At 44.0% G+C, this 18,807-nt stretch overlaps 1 protein-coding gene across 2 annotated transcripts in view; it reads left to right on the top strand.

Annotated features, from left to right (window-relative positions):
• Window positions 1-16,040, top strand: part of arhgef37 (Rho guanine nucleotide exchange factor (GEF) 37) — a 210,005-nt gene extending 193,965 nt beyond the window's left edge. For both annotated transcript variants that reach the window (XM_070878453.1, XM_070878452.1), the window contains exons 12-13: window positions 14,320-14,498; window positions 15,535-16,040. In XM_070878453.1, the coding sequence (XP_070734554.1) occupies window positions 14,320-14,498; window positions 15,535-15,741 (386 nt within the window). In that variant the 3' untranslated portion in view covers window positions 15,742-16,040. The remainder of the gene's footprint in view (window positions 1-14,319; window positions 14,499-15,534) is intronic.
• Window positions 16,041-18,807: the final 2,767 nt, after the last annotated feature.

The following is an 18,807-nucleotide window of genomic DNA, read 5'->3' as shown; positions in this document are numbered from 1 at the left end:
CAATCCCTGTTCTCTTGCATTAATAGTCATGTCCAGATTATTTTAAGTAGTTGCTGCTTGATTGTACAGATGCTGACCACTCCCATCATTTTACTGAGAATTGAGAGGAGGCCGATAAGGTGTTAATTGGCTGGATTGGTTTTATCTGATTTTTTGTGGACAGGACATACCTGGACAATCTTCTATGTAGTTTGGTAGATTCCAGCTTCACAGCTGTACGAGAACAGCTTTGTTAGGGGAGTAGTTACTCTGGTGCACAGGTCTTCAGCACTACAGCCGGGATATTATCAAGGCTTGCAGCTTTTTCTGTGTCCTGTACACTCAGCCCCTTCATGAAGAGTGAACCAAATTATGATGGTGGGGACCTCAGGACGGGGCTGCTAACATCGTGTCAAAAAACATACCAGGCCGCCTGAACGATGAAAGCGAATTTAATCCTACCCGCCCAGCGGAAACAGAACGGTTGAGCAGTTAAAATGCTCCAGGTTACTTTCCTGCCATAGTTTCGCCTGGATCCTGTCATCCAGGACATTGACTCAGACTTTTGGACGGGCAGTTAAGCTCTCCACGCAAAGTTCTCATTGACACCTGCAGATGTGGGTCCGATGACATCTTGGGCCCGACTTTTATTTTATGCCATCCTGAGCGGGGAAGCCACTACAGCTTTCACATTAGGTGAAGTCAAACGAGAAGACGACTTGGGACCATTTAAGGTAAGTTTGTTAATGGGAGTGCTCCTCCTGGCACCACAAGGAAAGTTTAGACCTCCTCTATCCCAAACTCCCTCCTTCCCTCATGCAAGCTGCTCCTGGAACCTCATCCCTGCACCTGCACGCATGCTTGCAAAGGCTGTGGGCCACAAGCTGGCAGCTTTTCCCATCTGTTCGAGGCAGGAAGTGGATTGTTAATGAGGCCCGGGAGTTAAAATAGCCCAAATCTGTTTCTGTTGGAGCGGGTCAGCCATCTGACAAAACCCACCAAATTAAAATTGGGGCCAATAGTTTATCACAAATAACACATCAAGGCATTATTCAACGTAATTCTTAAAATACATTGTAACCAGTACATGGAGGTAAAGTATAATATAATAAATAATGTCACTGATGATACTGTCTCATAAAATATTTGAATTATTAGACCAGACCATTAGTGGAATTATTGCCATACCATATTTCTTTTTAATGTGCTAAAATAGTTTGTACAAAATAACCTGGAACATTCCAAAATAGGTTCTCTAAGGGCATAAAGACATTCATAGTACTTTGATGAAAGATGCAACAGTCTAGTCTGATGACTGCTCTTTAATAGTTTATTTTAGCACCAGAAATAATTTTCAATTAAGAATCAATATCCATTGTTGGATTTACTTTTGTGATGCATTCCATCAGAGTCTGAGGAATTTTCAATACATAGAACACAGTTCATTTGATTTTCTTTAAAGTAAAAAGAGAAACCTACTTATTTGGAGTGAAGCAAGTCTCAAATGGTAAATTTAAAAAAAAATCATAATAGACTGTCAAAGAAACTTTGTTTTGGTGTTGCTCAGCTTTGTCTGATAAAATAATTAGATTTTCTTTACTTTGCTATCTACATATTGATCCACTCTTAATCATTTCTAACATTCCACCGTGTAACTTTCAGAGCTACAGAAACAAATAGAGATCTTATTCAGCCTGTTGTGCTAATCAGGGCAAGGGCTGCTATTGTTGGGGAAATAAAATATTTCAAGTACTCCCCAGTGAGTTATACCATGGTTGGATACAGCGTGAAAGTCCCTTTGTTCTACCCCAATAATCTGCCACAGCCCCAAACTAAGAAGATCCTCCACTACTGCACTAGTGTGATCCTGCCCAATTGGAACTGGCTTGAAACTGCTGAAGTGCACTTCACATAGGGACCTTACAGCCAGCAAATGGAAGAAGATTGGGTCTGGATTGGACTTTAACACTGGCCACAGGGATGAATGTCCGATTCAATCAATATACTGTAGAACAGAAGGCTCACTTTAAAAAGCATTGATACTCCTTTAAAGAAGTATTCTAAAAATAATTCGCATGATTTGTGATGTTATGCCATCAGTAACAGAGCTCATTTTATTTTTGACTATGGGCTAGATTTTACACTTTTGTGCATATCGCCCAAAAATGGGCGTTATTTCCAGCGTGGGCAGTAAAAATGGGTTTGTCAGATCGTCGGCTTCTCCCTCATTCTCAAAGCACCTAGTCTCCAATTTTGAAATTGGGTATTACCGCAAGCGATATGAAATGGGCGGTAGTGTTAAATCTCACTGACCTTCTGCCATAAATGTTGTATATGCTGACTGTGGATGTACTCTAGGTGTAGTCACTGTGAGATTGTGTAAGATGGAGACTTGTTTACCTGACACACTATCAAAAAGGTTCACACCGTGTACATACATGCTGGCACTACTAGAGGATGCAACTGGTGGAGACTGGGGGTTTCCTGCCCTGGTGACAGGGCCCTGTATAAAAGGCTGCACACCATGCTTGCACAGCACTCTGGAGTTTGGAATAAAGGACTGAGGTCACTACAGTTCAAGTACAACATATTGCCTTGTGGAGTCATTTATAAGTACACTATAGACATAACAACTGGCGACGAGAATAAGGACTTTCACGCGATCATGGCTACCTTTGGCACACTACAAGACTTTGCAAAGGATGATGATTGGGATGCCTTCACGGAAAGGCTCGAGCAATATTTTGTGGCAAACGACCTGGCAGGGGAGACGGACACATTGGCAAAGAAGCGCAAGGCTATACTGCTGACCAGTTGTGGGCCCGAGGTCTATCGCCTCAGCAGGGACTTGCTGGCACCCATGAAGGCCAAGGATAAGACATACAATGAGCTGACTGAACTAATCCGCGATCAAATTAAGCCAAAGGAGAGCATCCTCACGGCCAGGCACAGATTCTACACTCACCGCAGACCTGAGGTCCAGGAGATTGCAAAATATGCTGCCGACCTCAGGAGACTTGCGGCACCATGTGATTTTGGCATGCACCTCAACGAAGCATTGCGAGACATCTTTGTTATAGGAATTGGCCACGAGGGCCTCCTTCACAAGCTACTATCTGCCGACACCACAGTCAACCTGCAGAAAGCCATCAGCAGCAATCAGGCGTTCATGACCATGACCTGCAGCACCAAGCAAATCATTCAGCCTGTGGACTGAATTCCGACAAGTACTGTACACAGAATGGTGCCTTTCACAGGCAAGACTGTAGAACGTGGCTCTGCCCAGGGCAGAGAGCACAGATCTCAGGGTTCCAGAACTCAGAGTCCGCAAGGGGTGCTAATCAAGTAGCACCATGCTGGCGTTGTGGAGGAAACCATAGGGCTCACCAGTGTCGGTTTGCGGAATACGTATGCAAAGCCTGTAACACAAAGGGCCACCTCCAGCGCATGTATAAAAGAAATACAACTCACCGTCTAGCAGAAGAGTTGGTAGATGACTTTGAAGCCAGTGGGGAGTATGAAGATTTGGCCAGAGAGGCAGTTCAGCCCCAAGAAGAAGTGTCTGGAGTGTATAAATGCACCACTGATTGTCCTCCAGTGAAGATGGAAGTTGAGATAAACGGCGTTCCAGCCTTCATAGAAGTGGACACAGGAGCGAGCCAGTCAGTGATGAGCCAGGATGCCTTCGAGAGGCTGTGGAACGAAAAACGACCCGAGCTGGTTCCAGTACAAGCAAAGTTGCGCATCTACACCAAGGAGCCGATCCCAGTCCTTGGTAGTGCGGATGTATGTGTAATCCATAATGGCGTGGTGCATAAGTTACCTCTGTAGATTGTTGCAGGTGATGGCCCAACGCTACTCGGAAGAAGGTGGATGGGGAAGATCCAGTGGAAATGGGAAGACCTCTTCACTCCAGCAATCGTTGTCCGCCGTGCTCAGAGGCAGAGCAAAATCTCACCTTCGCTTGGGCCAGGCACCAGAGAACAGACCAGTGCAGCACCTGAGGCACAGACCGTCCATCACGACTGCGAGGCAATGATCCAATCGGAACGATCTAAAAATACCTTCCCAGCTCCAGTGGCAGGACTCCTGGGGAGGAAGATCGAAATCACAGCATTTGTGGCAGAATCGCGGGAGAGAAGGATTAAGGGTGTCGACCTCGAGGACCGAGGCAAGGTGGCGTTCCTGCTTCAGAGAAGAGCAACGTGGCTGAAAAAAAAGATGGCAACGGCAACATCACGAGGTGCAACGCTGAGGGACCAACACATGGGGTCCAACAAAGGATCTGAATGGGGTAAAGCCAGCAGGGGTTCTCTTAGAGGAGACCTGCAACCAACTGAACTTAAAGAGACATTGTGTGTATGAAAATCAATGTAACGAACCGATTAAGATAAAGAACAAAATATTGTTACGAGATGTCGGTACCAGTCCTAATGCAAAGAACCAAATGGTGTTGCGAGATGTCGGGAATAGAGTGTCCCCTAGAGCAGTATGCAACGAATTCGGGAGGGTAAGGGTGCGGAGCCTGATACTCTGCCCCAGGTCTATCCCACGCTGCAGGCACCCGATGGCACCGTTCGCCACGGACCCGGAAACAAAAACAGCGCCAATACGCGCAGTCGGCCGCCGTTGCCCACCACCCGGGTAGAGACGGTGCAGCCCCCGGACCCAGTCGCTACCTCGGCCATGTCCGGGAGCGAAAGGTCAGAACCAACGAGTTCCCCAAACGGGACCTGGGACAGCCAGGTTCCCAACACCGTGAGAGAGCAGGCAGAAGACTCTGCAGCCTTCAAAGGAGGACAGGGAGGCTACACACTTCTGTGGCTCTGCCCATCACTAGACAACGGCAAAGGTCCTGAGTCCTGGCTCGGTGAGCGAACCAAGCCCACCCCGCTAGCAGGGGGCGCAGTGCCGCCATCAGACGACTAGGACCCCGCCCGGTTGCTCTGGAACTAGCGTCCTCGCATACCTGTACTGCTATCTCAGTACTGACCATGACTAAACCATAAATGCAATCTACCCAATCCTGGCGCACGACCGTAAAACGTAACGAACGTAAGTCACGGAACCTAGGTGCCAGGATAGAAACTGAAAAAAAAATGTTTTTCTTCCTTCCTTGTATTTGAGTCAGATCTTGTATGGTAATGTGCGCATCAAGGATGTGCGCATCACTCGCGCTATGACAGGAGCTGACAACTGCTGGACGGGCCACCGCCTAATCTGATCCATCATCAACATTAACATTGCCCCAAAACAGAGGGGACAGCAGAAGCAATTCCACAAAAACGTTAGTGCTGGGGCACTTAGAGACCCAGCTAAGGGAGCCCTATACAGCCAGCGCCTCACAGCCAATCTAGCGTGCCTTGATGACCCTGAGATGCTGAATTCCCATCGCGTTTGGTCTGCTCTCCAGGCCTCAAAAACCAGTGCCTGTGAAGAGACACTTGGTCACTCAGCCAGAAAACATCAGGACTGGTTTGATGAAAATGATCAGGAGATCGAAGAACTAATAGATCGCAAGCGCAAAGCATTTCTGAGCCTCATGCAACAGCTCAACTTGGGAGCTGCAAGACAACATTACAGACGGCTCAAGGCTCAGGTCCAACAAAAAACTTGGGACCTAAAGAGCAGGTGGTGGATGGAGAAAGCACAGAAGATACAACAACTGGTCGACAGCCACAATATGCGAGGATTCTTCGCTGCAGTCAAGGCCACCTATGGTCCAAACTCCCAAGACCCGTTTCGGATGCCCCCAAAAGTTTGTCAACATCGTTCGCCTGCTTCACGATGACATGCAGGCCGTGATCCTTACCAACGGATCCATTACAGACCCAATCCACATTCGGACCGGGGTCAAACAGGGCTGCATTATCGCTCCAACCCTCTTCTCAATCATCCTCGCCGCCATGCTCCACCTCACAATCAACAAGCTTCCCGCTGGAGTGGAATTAAACTACAAAACCAGTGGGAAGCTGTTTAACCTACGCCGCCTCCAGGCCAGGTCCAAGATCACCCCAACCTCTGTCGTTGAGCTGCAGCACGCGGACGACGCCTGCGTCTGTGCACATTCAGAGGCTGAACTCCAGGATATGGTCAATGTATTCACTGAGGCATATGAAAACATGGGCCTTACGCTTAACATGCATAAGACAAAGGTCCTCCACCAGCCTGTCCCCGTCGCACAGCACTGCCCTCCAAACATCAAGATCCACGGCGCAGCCCTGGGCAACGTGGACCATTTCCAATATCTCGGGAGCCTCTTATCAACAAAGGCAGACATTGATACGGAGATTCAACATCGCCTCCAGTGCACCAGCGCAGCTTTTGGCCAACTGAGGAAAAGAGTGTTTGAAGACCAGGCCCTCAAATCTCCCACCAAACTCATGGTCTACAGGCCTGTAGTAATACCCACCCTCCTGTATGGATCTGAGGCATGGACGATATATAGAATGCACTTCAAGTCGCTGGAGATATATCACCAATGATGTCTCTGCAAGATCCTGCAAATCCCCTGGGAGGAGAGGCGCACCAACACCAGTGTCCTCGACCAGGCTAACATCCCCAGTATTGAAGCACTGACCGCACTTGATCAGCTTCGCTGGGTAGGCCACATAGTACGCATGCCAGATACGAGACTCCCTAAGCAAATGCTTTATGCGGAGCTCCTTCATGGTAAACGAGCCAAAGGAGGACAGCGGAAACATTATAAGGACACCCTCAAAGCCTCGCTGGTAAAGTGCGACATCACCACTGACACTTGGGAGTCCCTGGCCGCAGACTGCCCGAGGTGGAGAAAGTCCATCCGGGAGGGCGTTGAGATCTTTGAGTCTCAACGCAAAGAGCATGAAGAGGCCAAGTGCAGGCAGCGGAAGGAGCACGTGGCAAACCAATCCCACCGACCCCTTCCCTCGACGAATGTCTGTCCAACCGGTAAAAGGATCTGTGGCTCTCGTATCGGACTGTTCAGCCATCAAAGAACTCACTTTGGAGTGGAAGCTCGTCCTCCTTGATTCCGAGGGACTGCCTATGATGATGATGATGGTAATGTAACGGGCCAGCTGCATCATCTTGCTGTGGGGGGGGGGGAGGTGGGCAGGAAATGTATGTATGTAACCATGGGCACACACATGGATCACACCCAGAACTCACTGGAAACTCCACCGCATCATCGAACCATCCAATCTGATAACCACTACCCAACGTTGTGGCAAAAGGACTTGGGGGTTAACAGGGAGAGAGCCAAGCCAAAGCACAGCCAAGGTGCAAGGGCTATTGGCCCTTAAGTCTGGGGAGAGCTAAGCCAGAGCACATAGTGCAAAGGTAATTGGCACAAAGGACTTGGGGGGAGAGTGATGTTGTATATGCTGACTATGGATGTACTCAATGTGTAGTCACTGTGAGATTGTGTAAGATGGAGACTAGTTTACCTGATGCACTATCAATAATGTTCACACCGTGTACATACATGCTGGCACCATTAGAGGGTGCAACTGGTGGAGACCGGCGGTTTCCTGCCCTGGTGACAGGGCCCTATATAAAAGGCTGCACACCATGCTTGCACAGCACTCTGGAGTTTGGAATAAAGGACTGAGGTCACTACAGTTCAAGTACAACATATTGCCTTATGGAGTCATTCATAAGTACACCATAGACATAACAGTAAAGTGTCGCCGTCTTTAGCAACGGCATGGCATCACTCAATTCCCGCGATTCAGGAGGTCAAGGGTCATCATGACATGCGCAGAAGAGGAGACAGAGAGAGAGGGAGCTGAGAGGGACTGAAGGCGTGTGTGGGTGAGGTGTGGCTGCTTTGAAAGGAAGGAGGGAGAGTTTAGAGCTTTAGAGCAAAAAGGGAAACAAAAATTAGCTGTTACCAGCCACATATTTGCCCAAATTTGGCCTATAATGGAGGGAGATGAGAAGGCATCACAGACTGAAGCTGGCGAGAGCAGTGAGATGGGAGAGGAGCACAAAAAGAGCGAGGGGGTTCTCGGATGAGGCAAATGCCTCCCTCCTGCAGGAGGTCGAATTACACTAGGGTGATTTGACACAGGGAGGGCATGGGAAGCCCACTCCAAAGGCCTACCAGAAGATATGGAGCGAGATAGCAGAGGTGATCTCGTCGGCGACCAACGAGGTACGTGAGGGCAACCAATGCCGCAAACGATGGAATGACCTTATGGGATCCGCAAGAGTAAGTGTTACATTGATTTATATGTACTTATATATTTATATAATTTGATTTGCAACAGTGACTATCAGCAGATGTGAGGTCATTCACTTTTACCGGGAATGTTGTACTCAAAGCCTGTGGTCACGCTGCGCGTCTTTAGGTAAAGAATGATAATTTTCATAATAATCATGATTACATCTGTCGGTTAAGTGTTGTATCAGTCTCTGTGACAGTACCTAGCAATGATATCACACAATGACTTCATGCCATGTCGTCCTGTCACCTTTTACAGAAGAAGCTCTCGACGATGAGGTCCGTGCAGAGGCGAACGGGTGGGGGGGCCACCAGTCCCCAGCGACATCACTGAGATAGAGGAGCGGATGCTCGCACTCATGGGGAAGCACACCCAGACAGCCATGGAAGTATCTGCAGACCCTGAAGTTATGCCACGTGAGTAAAGTTTACACCATTGCGTGATGTAACGTCAATAGTTGCCACACCCACTCATATCCGAACAATCATATATGATAGATGATTTCTAAAATTGTCCTAGAAATAATGCTGGCCTAATGAAAATCATTGCAATGCAAATGTGTTGATGGTCATGAAATGGGATGTCTGTGATGATTTTGAGAGTGGTGGTGCTTTTGTCGTGCATATGCTGTGTGTAGCGCTGGACTCACCTTGTGACCCTAGCACCCCCTTCTCCTCTAATAACTTCATTTGTATTTTGCAGCGCAGCCCCAGGCAAGACCATAGAGGCCAGAAGGTGGGGGCGCGTGGCCGGACTCTATGGACGATCCTACATCTGGTGCTGAGGAGCTCCGATTCTCATCCGTCAATCCACTGGGTCTGTTCTCCACGGATGAAAGCGCTGACTTCGAGGAACCTGCATCGCCGTGCTCCAGAAGCCATTCCACCCCAAGGCCATCTAGTGCTCCTCCAGTCATTCCCGCCTCCACTCTGGAGGTACTGGCCCCAAGCACCTTGCCACAGGGCACCCCATTTGTCCCCAGGACGGCGCTGACCCCACGGAGGCCTCGTGGACATGGCAGGTCTGGTCCACGAGCGCCAGATGAGAGCGGAGAGATGGTACAGTTGTCCAGGAGGACTGTAGACATTGGTGACCAGCTCATCGATGCATTGGGGGGCATATCCCGTCAGCTGGCTACCATGAGTGAGTACGTTCCATGGATGGCGGAGGCCCTGGATGCGATAGCCAGGAGCAATGCTGGCACAGGCCTCCCAGTGGTCCCAGAGCGCGGCACTCCACCCCTAGGTTCCGCACCACCACTGCGAACATCAGATGAGAGGAAGGACCAAGATCCTGCTTCTGCATCAGAGCATGTTGCCCCCTCGGCACCCCCCGCTACCGTACCCATGGAACCACCGTATCTGCCTTCATTCCCCCAATGAGGCACTGCCTGAGGAGCTCCTCGGCCAGGCGCCGTGGAGCGAGGAGGGGAAGGGGTAGAGGTGGGGAGAAGAAGGGGAGGGGGAAAGAAAGTGAGGTGCATGTCCGCAGGTGATGGCTGTGTAATATCTCCATCTGGGTGTAAGCAATTTGCTGTAATATATGGGGGGAGGGGATCACCCACCTGCTTTGCATTTGTATTCTGTGTTGCTGGACATGTTGAACATTTGATTGATGTCAATGGTGGAAAAAGTGAAGTGTGGGCGGGGTTTGGGTGTTTTTGCCCGTGATACTTATGATTTCAGACCAATGTTGGTATAAAGTTTTTTTATTGGACATAACCGTATTGCGCATTGTCTTAGATAGCTGGACCATTACACACTGGTGATTCCTTAACATGAAAGGGTAAAATAAAACCTAACTTCAATCAACGTAAACTTTAACTGGCACCAAGGTGATGGGCATCATTGATGTCTGAGCTGCACACACACTGCAGTGTGTCAGCGTTGTCACTCATAGCAACATTCTTTCAGGCAAATTGTTCAAATATCAGCTCCTCACGTAAGAATCTTGCAGCTATGTAGCCACCACGGGCCCTTTCCTGTGGTCTGGAGGGAGTGGTGGGCATGATTGCATAGCCAGCTTGATTGTCTAGCCCTTGGTCAGCATCCAACCCCTCGTCGTCCTCTTCCTCTCTCTCCTGAGTTGGAGCCTCAGTTCCTTCTGGCAATTCTTGGCCCCTCCTGATAGTCAGGTTGTACAGCATGGAGCACACGATCACAAATTTACCTACTTGCTCAGAAATATAGAAACATAGAAAATAGGTGCAGGAGTAGGCCATTCAGCCCTTCGAGCCTGCACCACCAATCAATAAGATCATGGCTGTTCATTCACCTCAGTACCTCTTTCCTGCTTTCTCTCCATATCCTTTGATCCCTTTAGCCGTAAGGGCCATATCTAACTCCCTCTTGAATATATCCAATGAACTAGCATCAACAACTCTCTGCGGTAGGGAATTCCACAGGTTAACAACTCTCTGAGTGAAGAAGTTGTATTGTAGGGTTGTATTGTAGCTCCCCTCCTGAGTGGTCTAGACATCTGAAGTGCTACTTAAGCAGAGTTATTGTTTTGTGGACCACATTGTGTGTGTCTCTGTGGCTCTGGTTGTATCGCTTCTCGGCCTCGGTGTGGGTGTCACGCAGTGGGGTCATCAGCCAGGTGGTTAGGCCATATCGGTTATCACCAAGCATCCAGCATTGTCCTTGTGGCTGACTCTTAAAGATGTCAGAAACAGCGCCCTCACGCAGGATGTGAGCATCGAAACTGGCCGAACATTTGGCATTCAATGCTGGATCTGGTCGACAACTAGTTGGACCTTCAGGGAGTGAAATCCTTTTTTGTTACGAAAAAGCTCCGGGTCTTCAGAAGGTGGCCGCATGTAGATGTGAGTTCACTGTATTGCTCCCTGCACCCTGGGGAACTTTGCAATGCGGTAGAATTCTCCGGCCCTGTCAGTCTGAGCCTCCGTAGTCATGGGGAAGCTGATTTCCTGATGGCAGGCAGGATGGAAGTCTATCCTTCGCGTGTACACGGCCTCCATGACCTGTCTAATGCAGCGATGGGTTGCATGGTGAGACAGAGGGCAAATCTCAACTGCGGAGGCCGGAAAGCAACCAAACGTGTAGAAAGACAGTGCCGCGGTGACCTTGACCTCGACCGACACTGATGTTTTGATGGCAGGCTGCATATGTGACCTGATGAGCTCACATATTTAATTGATCACCACCTTGTGGAAGTGCAGTCTCCGAAGGCAGGTGTGGTCGGAGACGTCAAAGTAAGACCTCTTTTCCTTGTACGTGCGGGATGTGGCCCTCTTCCTCATTCTTGCACGTTTTAATTGGGGACATAATGATGTGCATCACACATTGATCCATCGGCACTCTGCAGAATCTGCATATTAATCGATGCAGGCTGAGAAATGGCTGGCCCCATTGCAATGAAAGTATAATAACGATTGATCAGAAGCAATAATTTTCTCACTAAAATACACCTAGAGTAAACCCCCAATAGTCCAGAGTCAGAAAATATGTGTGTTGAGATGGTCACTTTACCTGAGAAGAACTCCAGAGTCAATGCAAACTCCCCCGAAGTTGAAGCAGCCTTTTGAATGAAGCGACCTGCGATTTTTAAAATGGCAGCCACACCGCTGGTGTTCATTCAGAACAGTTCCACTTTTTCTGGGCGTTTTTTGGGCGAGCGATATTGTGGGTCATATGTGTGCGAAGTGGTGAAAGTGATGGTGGACGATCTCCTGGGCGTTAGTTTCGGCAAATGATGCTCTTTACGACAAAAAGAATGAGCGGGTGGTATAATTGAATCTTGCCGTTAATTCCGTGCTGAAATTAACGCTGGGTGATATTACGGCCATTGATTCTGCTCATTCCGATGATTCAGCCCTAAAAAATTGGCTGGCGGTATTATTTTTTCCCAGCGTTACGCACATGGAGAAAGTAACGCTCGGCAATAAGTTTCTGAAAAATGACCCTCAGTTTCCATTTTGTGGCTAAATGGGCGATATCTGGGCGTTATACCTCATTTCAGCAGTAAAATGGACGTTAAGTGGGCGTTAAGCATGCAAAAAACGTGGAAAATCTAGCCCTATGTCTTTTACATTGATTTAATTTTAATATAAACATGATATTTACATTGATTTAATTTTAATATAAACCTTCAACATGAAAAACCCTTGTAACACAGTTTTTAAGGGAACAATGTAATTTCCCGTGCCCAAAGCTCATTATTTTCAATAATTTTTACCGAGTTAAAATAATAATTACATTAATAGGAAAGTTAACTTGTGCTTCAGCTAAGAGCATATGCCAACTACTGTCTTAGTATCTTAGTATTTTCATACAAGCCTTTTATAACATAGCCCTAAAATAAAAGCAAATATTGCACATCAAACTAAAATAGCCTATTATATACAAATGTTTGGACAATCACTATTCAGAGGCTACTGTCAGTGTTTTAAAAACACCCTGAATTGTTCGGAGGGGGATGCGTTGCCTAGTGATCTGGATAAATATATATTTAGCTAAATACTTGTTTTGAGAGCATAGAGTATATTTTTGTATATTCGCTAATTTTAGCAGGAGAGAGTATAAAATCATGTTCCTCGCTTTATATTTATGCTTGTAGTCCGAAGTTACTAAATAAGAACATGACAAACGCTTTTTGAATTCCAACTGTTTTTAGAAAATAAACACAGTTCTCTCTCCTAATTATCTGTAATTAAGTGAGCAAGTGTGGGAGCTGCAAACATCTCACTGCAGGAACAGGATGCAGTGGGTTAGAAGGCTATCCTTTCACCTTATGTAATCAAATGTCATAACTGAGTGGCTTTGTATGAATGAATGGCAATTAATAAGAATGATAGCAAATGTAAAAAACATAAATTAATAGACCAAAGTGACAATTAAAGTCAACTTTGCAATAACCAGAACAAAGTGCTGTCTTGACAGCAATCTTTGGACTGGAATTACTTGCGGAAAGGTTTAAAGCTGACCCGGAAAGAAAATAATTATTTACTTCTACAACATTACAATAATTTTATGTGGTATTGACCTTAAAAAAATCATTTGAGATGCCAGGCATACCCTGCTGCCTTTTCTTTTCCCATGGACAAGAGCCAAGCAGGTGCCAATCAGAAGAACTTCCAACAACAATCAGCTTTTAATCAATGGTAGGATGTGCCCACATAGAACAGGCTAGGTTAGTTGCTAAATGTCACAACCATGCTCCAGCCCCTAGAATACCCATGATCAAAATTATGCGAAAAGAACACAGAATTAAAGCAATCAAGCATTGAAGGGAAGACAACGTTCACTTTAAGTGAGATACTCGGTAGCTGAGGGAAGAGAGTGAAAGAGAGCAGAGAGACATAGTAAACAAATTCACTTTTACCACATATCTATTTTTGAAGGGCAAATGTAAACTCGATTTAGCATTACATGCACTCCATGATTGATACAGTTCAGCTTAATTTTCTGGGCAACGTTAATAGTTCTCACATAGTTTTAAACCAGTTCCTGTCTGCCATTAGAAAATCACTATATGAACACAGTTTACAATAAACTCTAAAAACCATTGTCTTAATGGTTATTTTCATCACCTTTGATAATGTTATTATGCTAATAAAACAGTAAATGCTATAAAGAAAGAAATACTTGCACTTATATAGTGCATTTCACAACCACCTGACATCTCAAAGTGCTTTACAGCCAATGAAGTACTTTTTGGAGTGCAGTTACTGCAGTGAGAAATGCAGCAGCCAATTTGTGCACAGCAAGCTCCCACAAATTGCAATGTGATAATGATCAGATAATCTATTTTTGTTATGTTGATTGAGGGATAAATATTGTACAGGACACTGGGGATAAATCCCCTGCTCCTCTTCGTAATAGTGCCATGGGATTTTATATGACCACCTAAGAGAGCAGACGGGGCCTCGGTTTAACGTCTCATCCGAAAGACAGCACCTCTGACAGTACAGTAGTCTCTCAGCACTTGAACCCACAACCTTCTGACTCAGAGTTGAGTGTGCTACCCACTGAGCCACAACTGACACCAATAAGCGGATTTGTCTACATAAGCAACTGTGTATTGTATCAGTTTTAGCAAACAAATATGTGCTTACCACTGAGTTTAAAAAATGCTGCTCTTCAAATTATAAAACTTTAATTTCTCTAATAAGGTCACAGAGGATTTGTCCCTGCTGGAAAACTGAGTCCACATCAGCCTGCAACACCACTAAATAACGTTCTGCTGCCACAGAGTTCATCTCTTGGTGTTGTTGTGGATGGAATAAATACCAGAAGACAATCTTTGCCTGAAAGATCTCCTTGCCTACAGCCAGTACCAATGCAGTATCAAGTAAGAGGCATTACAATTAAAAGGTTTATAAGTTGAACGTGATTGCATTGTTCTGAAACTAATTTTGAATTTTTATTTAATGTACCAGAATAGAGCAATAATGAAGATTCATTTGACCCTTTTCTCCCCGAGAAATGTAGTTCTGGATAATTTGGTCAAAGCGCTCATAAAGTACTGCATAAGTCTATAAAACACACTAAAACCTGTACAATAGTGCTGTATCTTTATTGTCCAAAATATAATGCAATCCTAAACAAGTCAAGATCCTATAGTTATTTACAAACATACTTTGAAATTCTTGTTATAATTAATTATGGATTTCTGCCAGTTTTAAAATATTGATATAGAATTAATGAAATTACAATGAGAATTACAGTAATATGTTCAATAATTCAGGTGATAATTTCCTACTCTTTTCATTGCAAACTTGATTGACTACTGCGATGGTCCATTGGGTTTTGTAATTTCTTAGACATCGGGAGGTAATAGGGCATTCAATCTCATGGAGCAACTATCAATCCATCAATCTCACTCTAAAGTGACCATCTCTTTCTTATCCTGCCTTAGCTATGGAGCAGGAGTGTCAGAAATTATTCCATATAATCTCCTTGCCTAGTCGAAAAAGATAGGCTGGGCTATGAAAGTGGAGAGAAAAACTGGGAGCTCCAAATAAAACAAAACAGAACTATTTCTTCTGTATGGAAGATTCAAAGTCCTAATCTGCAACAGACTAAAGTGCTGAGATAGGGACCTTCACTGGGAATGCTACAAAGGAAGCTTTCCTCTCTACATTCTTTATAAATGGGTTTATGATTTTGTTAACATGCACAGAGAGAAACATTTCCCTAATGTAATTTCTTTTGTATGCTATAAGGACTTCAAACTGAATGAAGTGAGAATGAATGCAACTCCTCATTATGTTTAACTGGCAATGAATGTTAAACAGCTCTATGGCCCAATTCTCTGATTACTGGAATGTGAATCAAGTATCTAAAGAACCATGTCGCTCATGTATCATTTTTTGGTGTGTGTTCAGGTTATTGCAGCATACCAGTTTACAGCAAGAGGACCTCACGAAGCCAGTTTACAACCTGGACAAATTGTAACTATACTGGAAGCTCATGATAAGAAAGGAAGCGCTGAATGGTATCTTGTCGAAGTGAATAGGCAAAGGGGATATGTACCTTCAAATTATTTGATAAAAGTGCCTTTCACTACAGGGAGAAAATCCTTTGGGCTATAATATTAACATCCTAGTATTTCAGAAGGCCTTCAAACAGTTGCACTAAATTGTCTTGCGTATATAATTTGCAGTCGCAAGGAGACATGATGAATTGTGAATCACTAAATTTAATGTTACTTATTCAGAACCATATGCATGTTTACATATAGTATCAGCTTTGTTAAAACAAAAAGTTTTTTTAGTTTTGAGAAATATAATGGAAACCAACATTATCAGAATGGCCGTTTGCTTTTATCAATTTTCTGTCAGTATTCAGATTTTATTATATGTACTAAAGGTTTATGGAAGTGCAAAATGTTGCTCCCTCCAGTGTAAAACACTCAACTTTACTAGTGCATTTTCCTTTTTAGCTTGTAAAGAAATATTATTGTTGAGATAGAATTCAGAATTAGTGAAGAATAAGGGTGTGGGCAGTTTTGGTCATGTTCATACAGGCAATTAGTGTTTAGTTTCAAATGAGCCATTCTCCACTAGTTAATTTCTAGTGGGATATGCTAATGAAACCTAACTATTTTAATCATTGGAAAAACATAAAATTAACTAAATTTTGGAGTTGAAGCTGGAGGGTAAATTTATAAATCCTGGTTCCATTTCTATGCACTGGCATCACTGACTTTAATGCACAAAAAATGGATTATTTTTGAAAGGAAATGTTGAACCTAGTTTGGGTTGTAACAAGCACACAAATGTTACAGGCCACAGCAATTTACTAACAATGGGCAATTGTTTTATTTTATTTACAGTGAAATAAAAGTTTTTCTGTGCATACCTTTATGCTAGCATTAAATATATTTTGTAATAGATGGAAGGAAGAATACTGTGAAGAATGAACTTTAACAAAGTATTGACATATTTTAAATGGTGAAACCCGTGTCTTATGTTATTAGAACTGAACAAATCATTTCAGCAATTTCCATATGGTTAACTGTTTTTGTGTGATAATGAACCCATTGAATGATTTATACCTTTCTTGGGAAAGACTCTCAACTGTCTAATCGAAATGCAAACAATCTAATTCATTTTACATAGGCTCAGTGAGAATAGCACGCTATGTAACATCATTAGCCTGACCTTTGAACTAATCCTATCTTTACACCTGTTGTGCAACATTCTTATAATCTTCTTTCTCAACTTTGAATTTTTCCTCAAAGCTCTCCTGCCTCTTATATTAAGCATTTCCTCTTGCCCATTTTAGTTTGCCTTCTCTTATTTTATTTGTTTCTATAAATACATTTATCCTAAATATGGCTGTAATGTTTAATATAATAATTACTGGGGATCTCCACTGTACATCATTTCAAAATAAACAGCATTATTTTTATTTTCTAGTTCCTCATATATTTTCTTTTATTAAATGTTGTAGTGACTTGTCCAAAACAAAAATGTTTACAAATGATATTCATATACACACTATCTTTGCTGTTTGAAGTGTACAACAGTAATATTTTATGATGATCATTAACGAATCAGTAATCAAATCTTGCAGACTTGCTGTGAATTGATGTAACTAATCGCTAAAGAATAATTACATTTCGTGAAATTGCTGGTTGAAGAAGCTCTTTAATTTTGTTACAGTATTTCAAGAATACAATTGTCCTATTGCAAGTGCTCATGTCAGATTCATAGATGATCAGAACATATTAGCAACAGTTTGCTCCTGTGTAATAAGAATTTAAAAGTATACTGCAGATGAAAAAGTATTTGACAGTATCAGCTGCATCAATAATGATGTTCTGCAAATCATTCCACATCATCATTTGAATATGACACACGAGACAACATCAGGCATCACACGCTGCACTCCTTCAATTTGATGTCCCTCATAACTGAAGTCTGAAATGCTTATCGAGCAGTTAAAGTGTAAAATTATCCACACAGAATTTTGAATGTTTTAGGCTGATAGGTACATTTTCATATGTTGTCATAATGCAAATCAGGATTTAAATCAAAGGCATGAAATCATTCCACTATATCGCACTAACTGAACACTTGGAAAATTGAAAATATATTAAATGTTCATAACAAAGTTTGAGTCGGAATATTTTTGCTGCTATTGTATGTAAAATATCTCTTGCATCGTCAACATTGTATTAAAATCTCAAATTGTGTATATTCTGTTTGCTGTTCCAAAAATATTTCATGAGAAAGTAGGAAACATGCGCGGTTACAGGAATGGCAATTCATGAGAGCTATTTTTAAAGTGTAAAAGAGCACATCTCGCATTCTTAAATTGGAAAAATTCTGCATTGGCATAAAAAATATTCTGGAATACTGCAAGTGTTATTGACCACTATGACATAATCCACTCAAGTACATCACTCTTTTAATTTTAAATGTAATCAACTATTGTCTGGACAGTGGGTCTCGGTTTCATTCCTGTAACAACAACAACTTGCATTTATATAGCGTATTTAATATAGCAAAATGTCCCATGGTGCTTCACAAAAGCTTTATCAAAGTTGGGCACTAAGCCAAAGGAGGACATCTCGGGATGGATAACCAAAGGTTGGCAGAGTAGGTTTTAAAGGAGGAAAGAGAAGAAGAGGCGGAGAGGTTTAGGGAGGGAATTCCAGAGTCTAGGGCCGAGGAAACTGAAAGCACTGCCCCTAATAGTGGGCCAATTAAAATCAGGGATGCGCAAGCTGCCAGAATTGGAGAAGTGCAGATCTCAAAGGCTTGTAAGACTGGAGGAGGTTACCGAGATAGTGAGAGGCGAGGCCATGGGCAATTTGAAAAGAAGGATGAAAATTTAAAAATTAACACATTGCTGGACCGGGAGCCAATGTAGGTCAGCGCGCACAGAAGTGATGGGTGAATGGGACTTGTTGTGAGTTAAGATATGGGCAGCAGTGATTTGGATGAGCACAATTTTATGAAGGGTGGAAGATGGGAGGCCAGCGAGGAGAGTATTGGAATAGTCTAGAGGTAACAAAGGTATAGATGAGGGTTTCAGCAGCAGATGAGCGGAGGCAGGGGTGGAGTGGGGCGATGTTATGAAGGTGGAAGGAGTCAGTCTTGGTGATGCAGCAGATTTGTGATTGGAAGTTGATCTCGGGGTCAAACACA

This window comes from Pristiophorus japonicus, chromosome 4 (genome assembly GCF_044704955.1).
Source record: "Pristiophorus japonicus isolate sPriJap1 chromosome 4, sPriJap1.hap1, whole genome shotgun sequence".
Lineage (NCBI taxonomy): Eukaryota > Metazoa > Chordata > Chondrichthyes > Pristiophoridae > Pristiophorus > Pristiophorus japonicus.
Note: the sequence above shows the minus strand (reverse complement) of the source record. Positions and strands in the feature narration are given on the sequence as shown.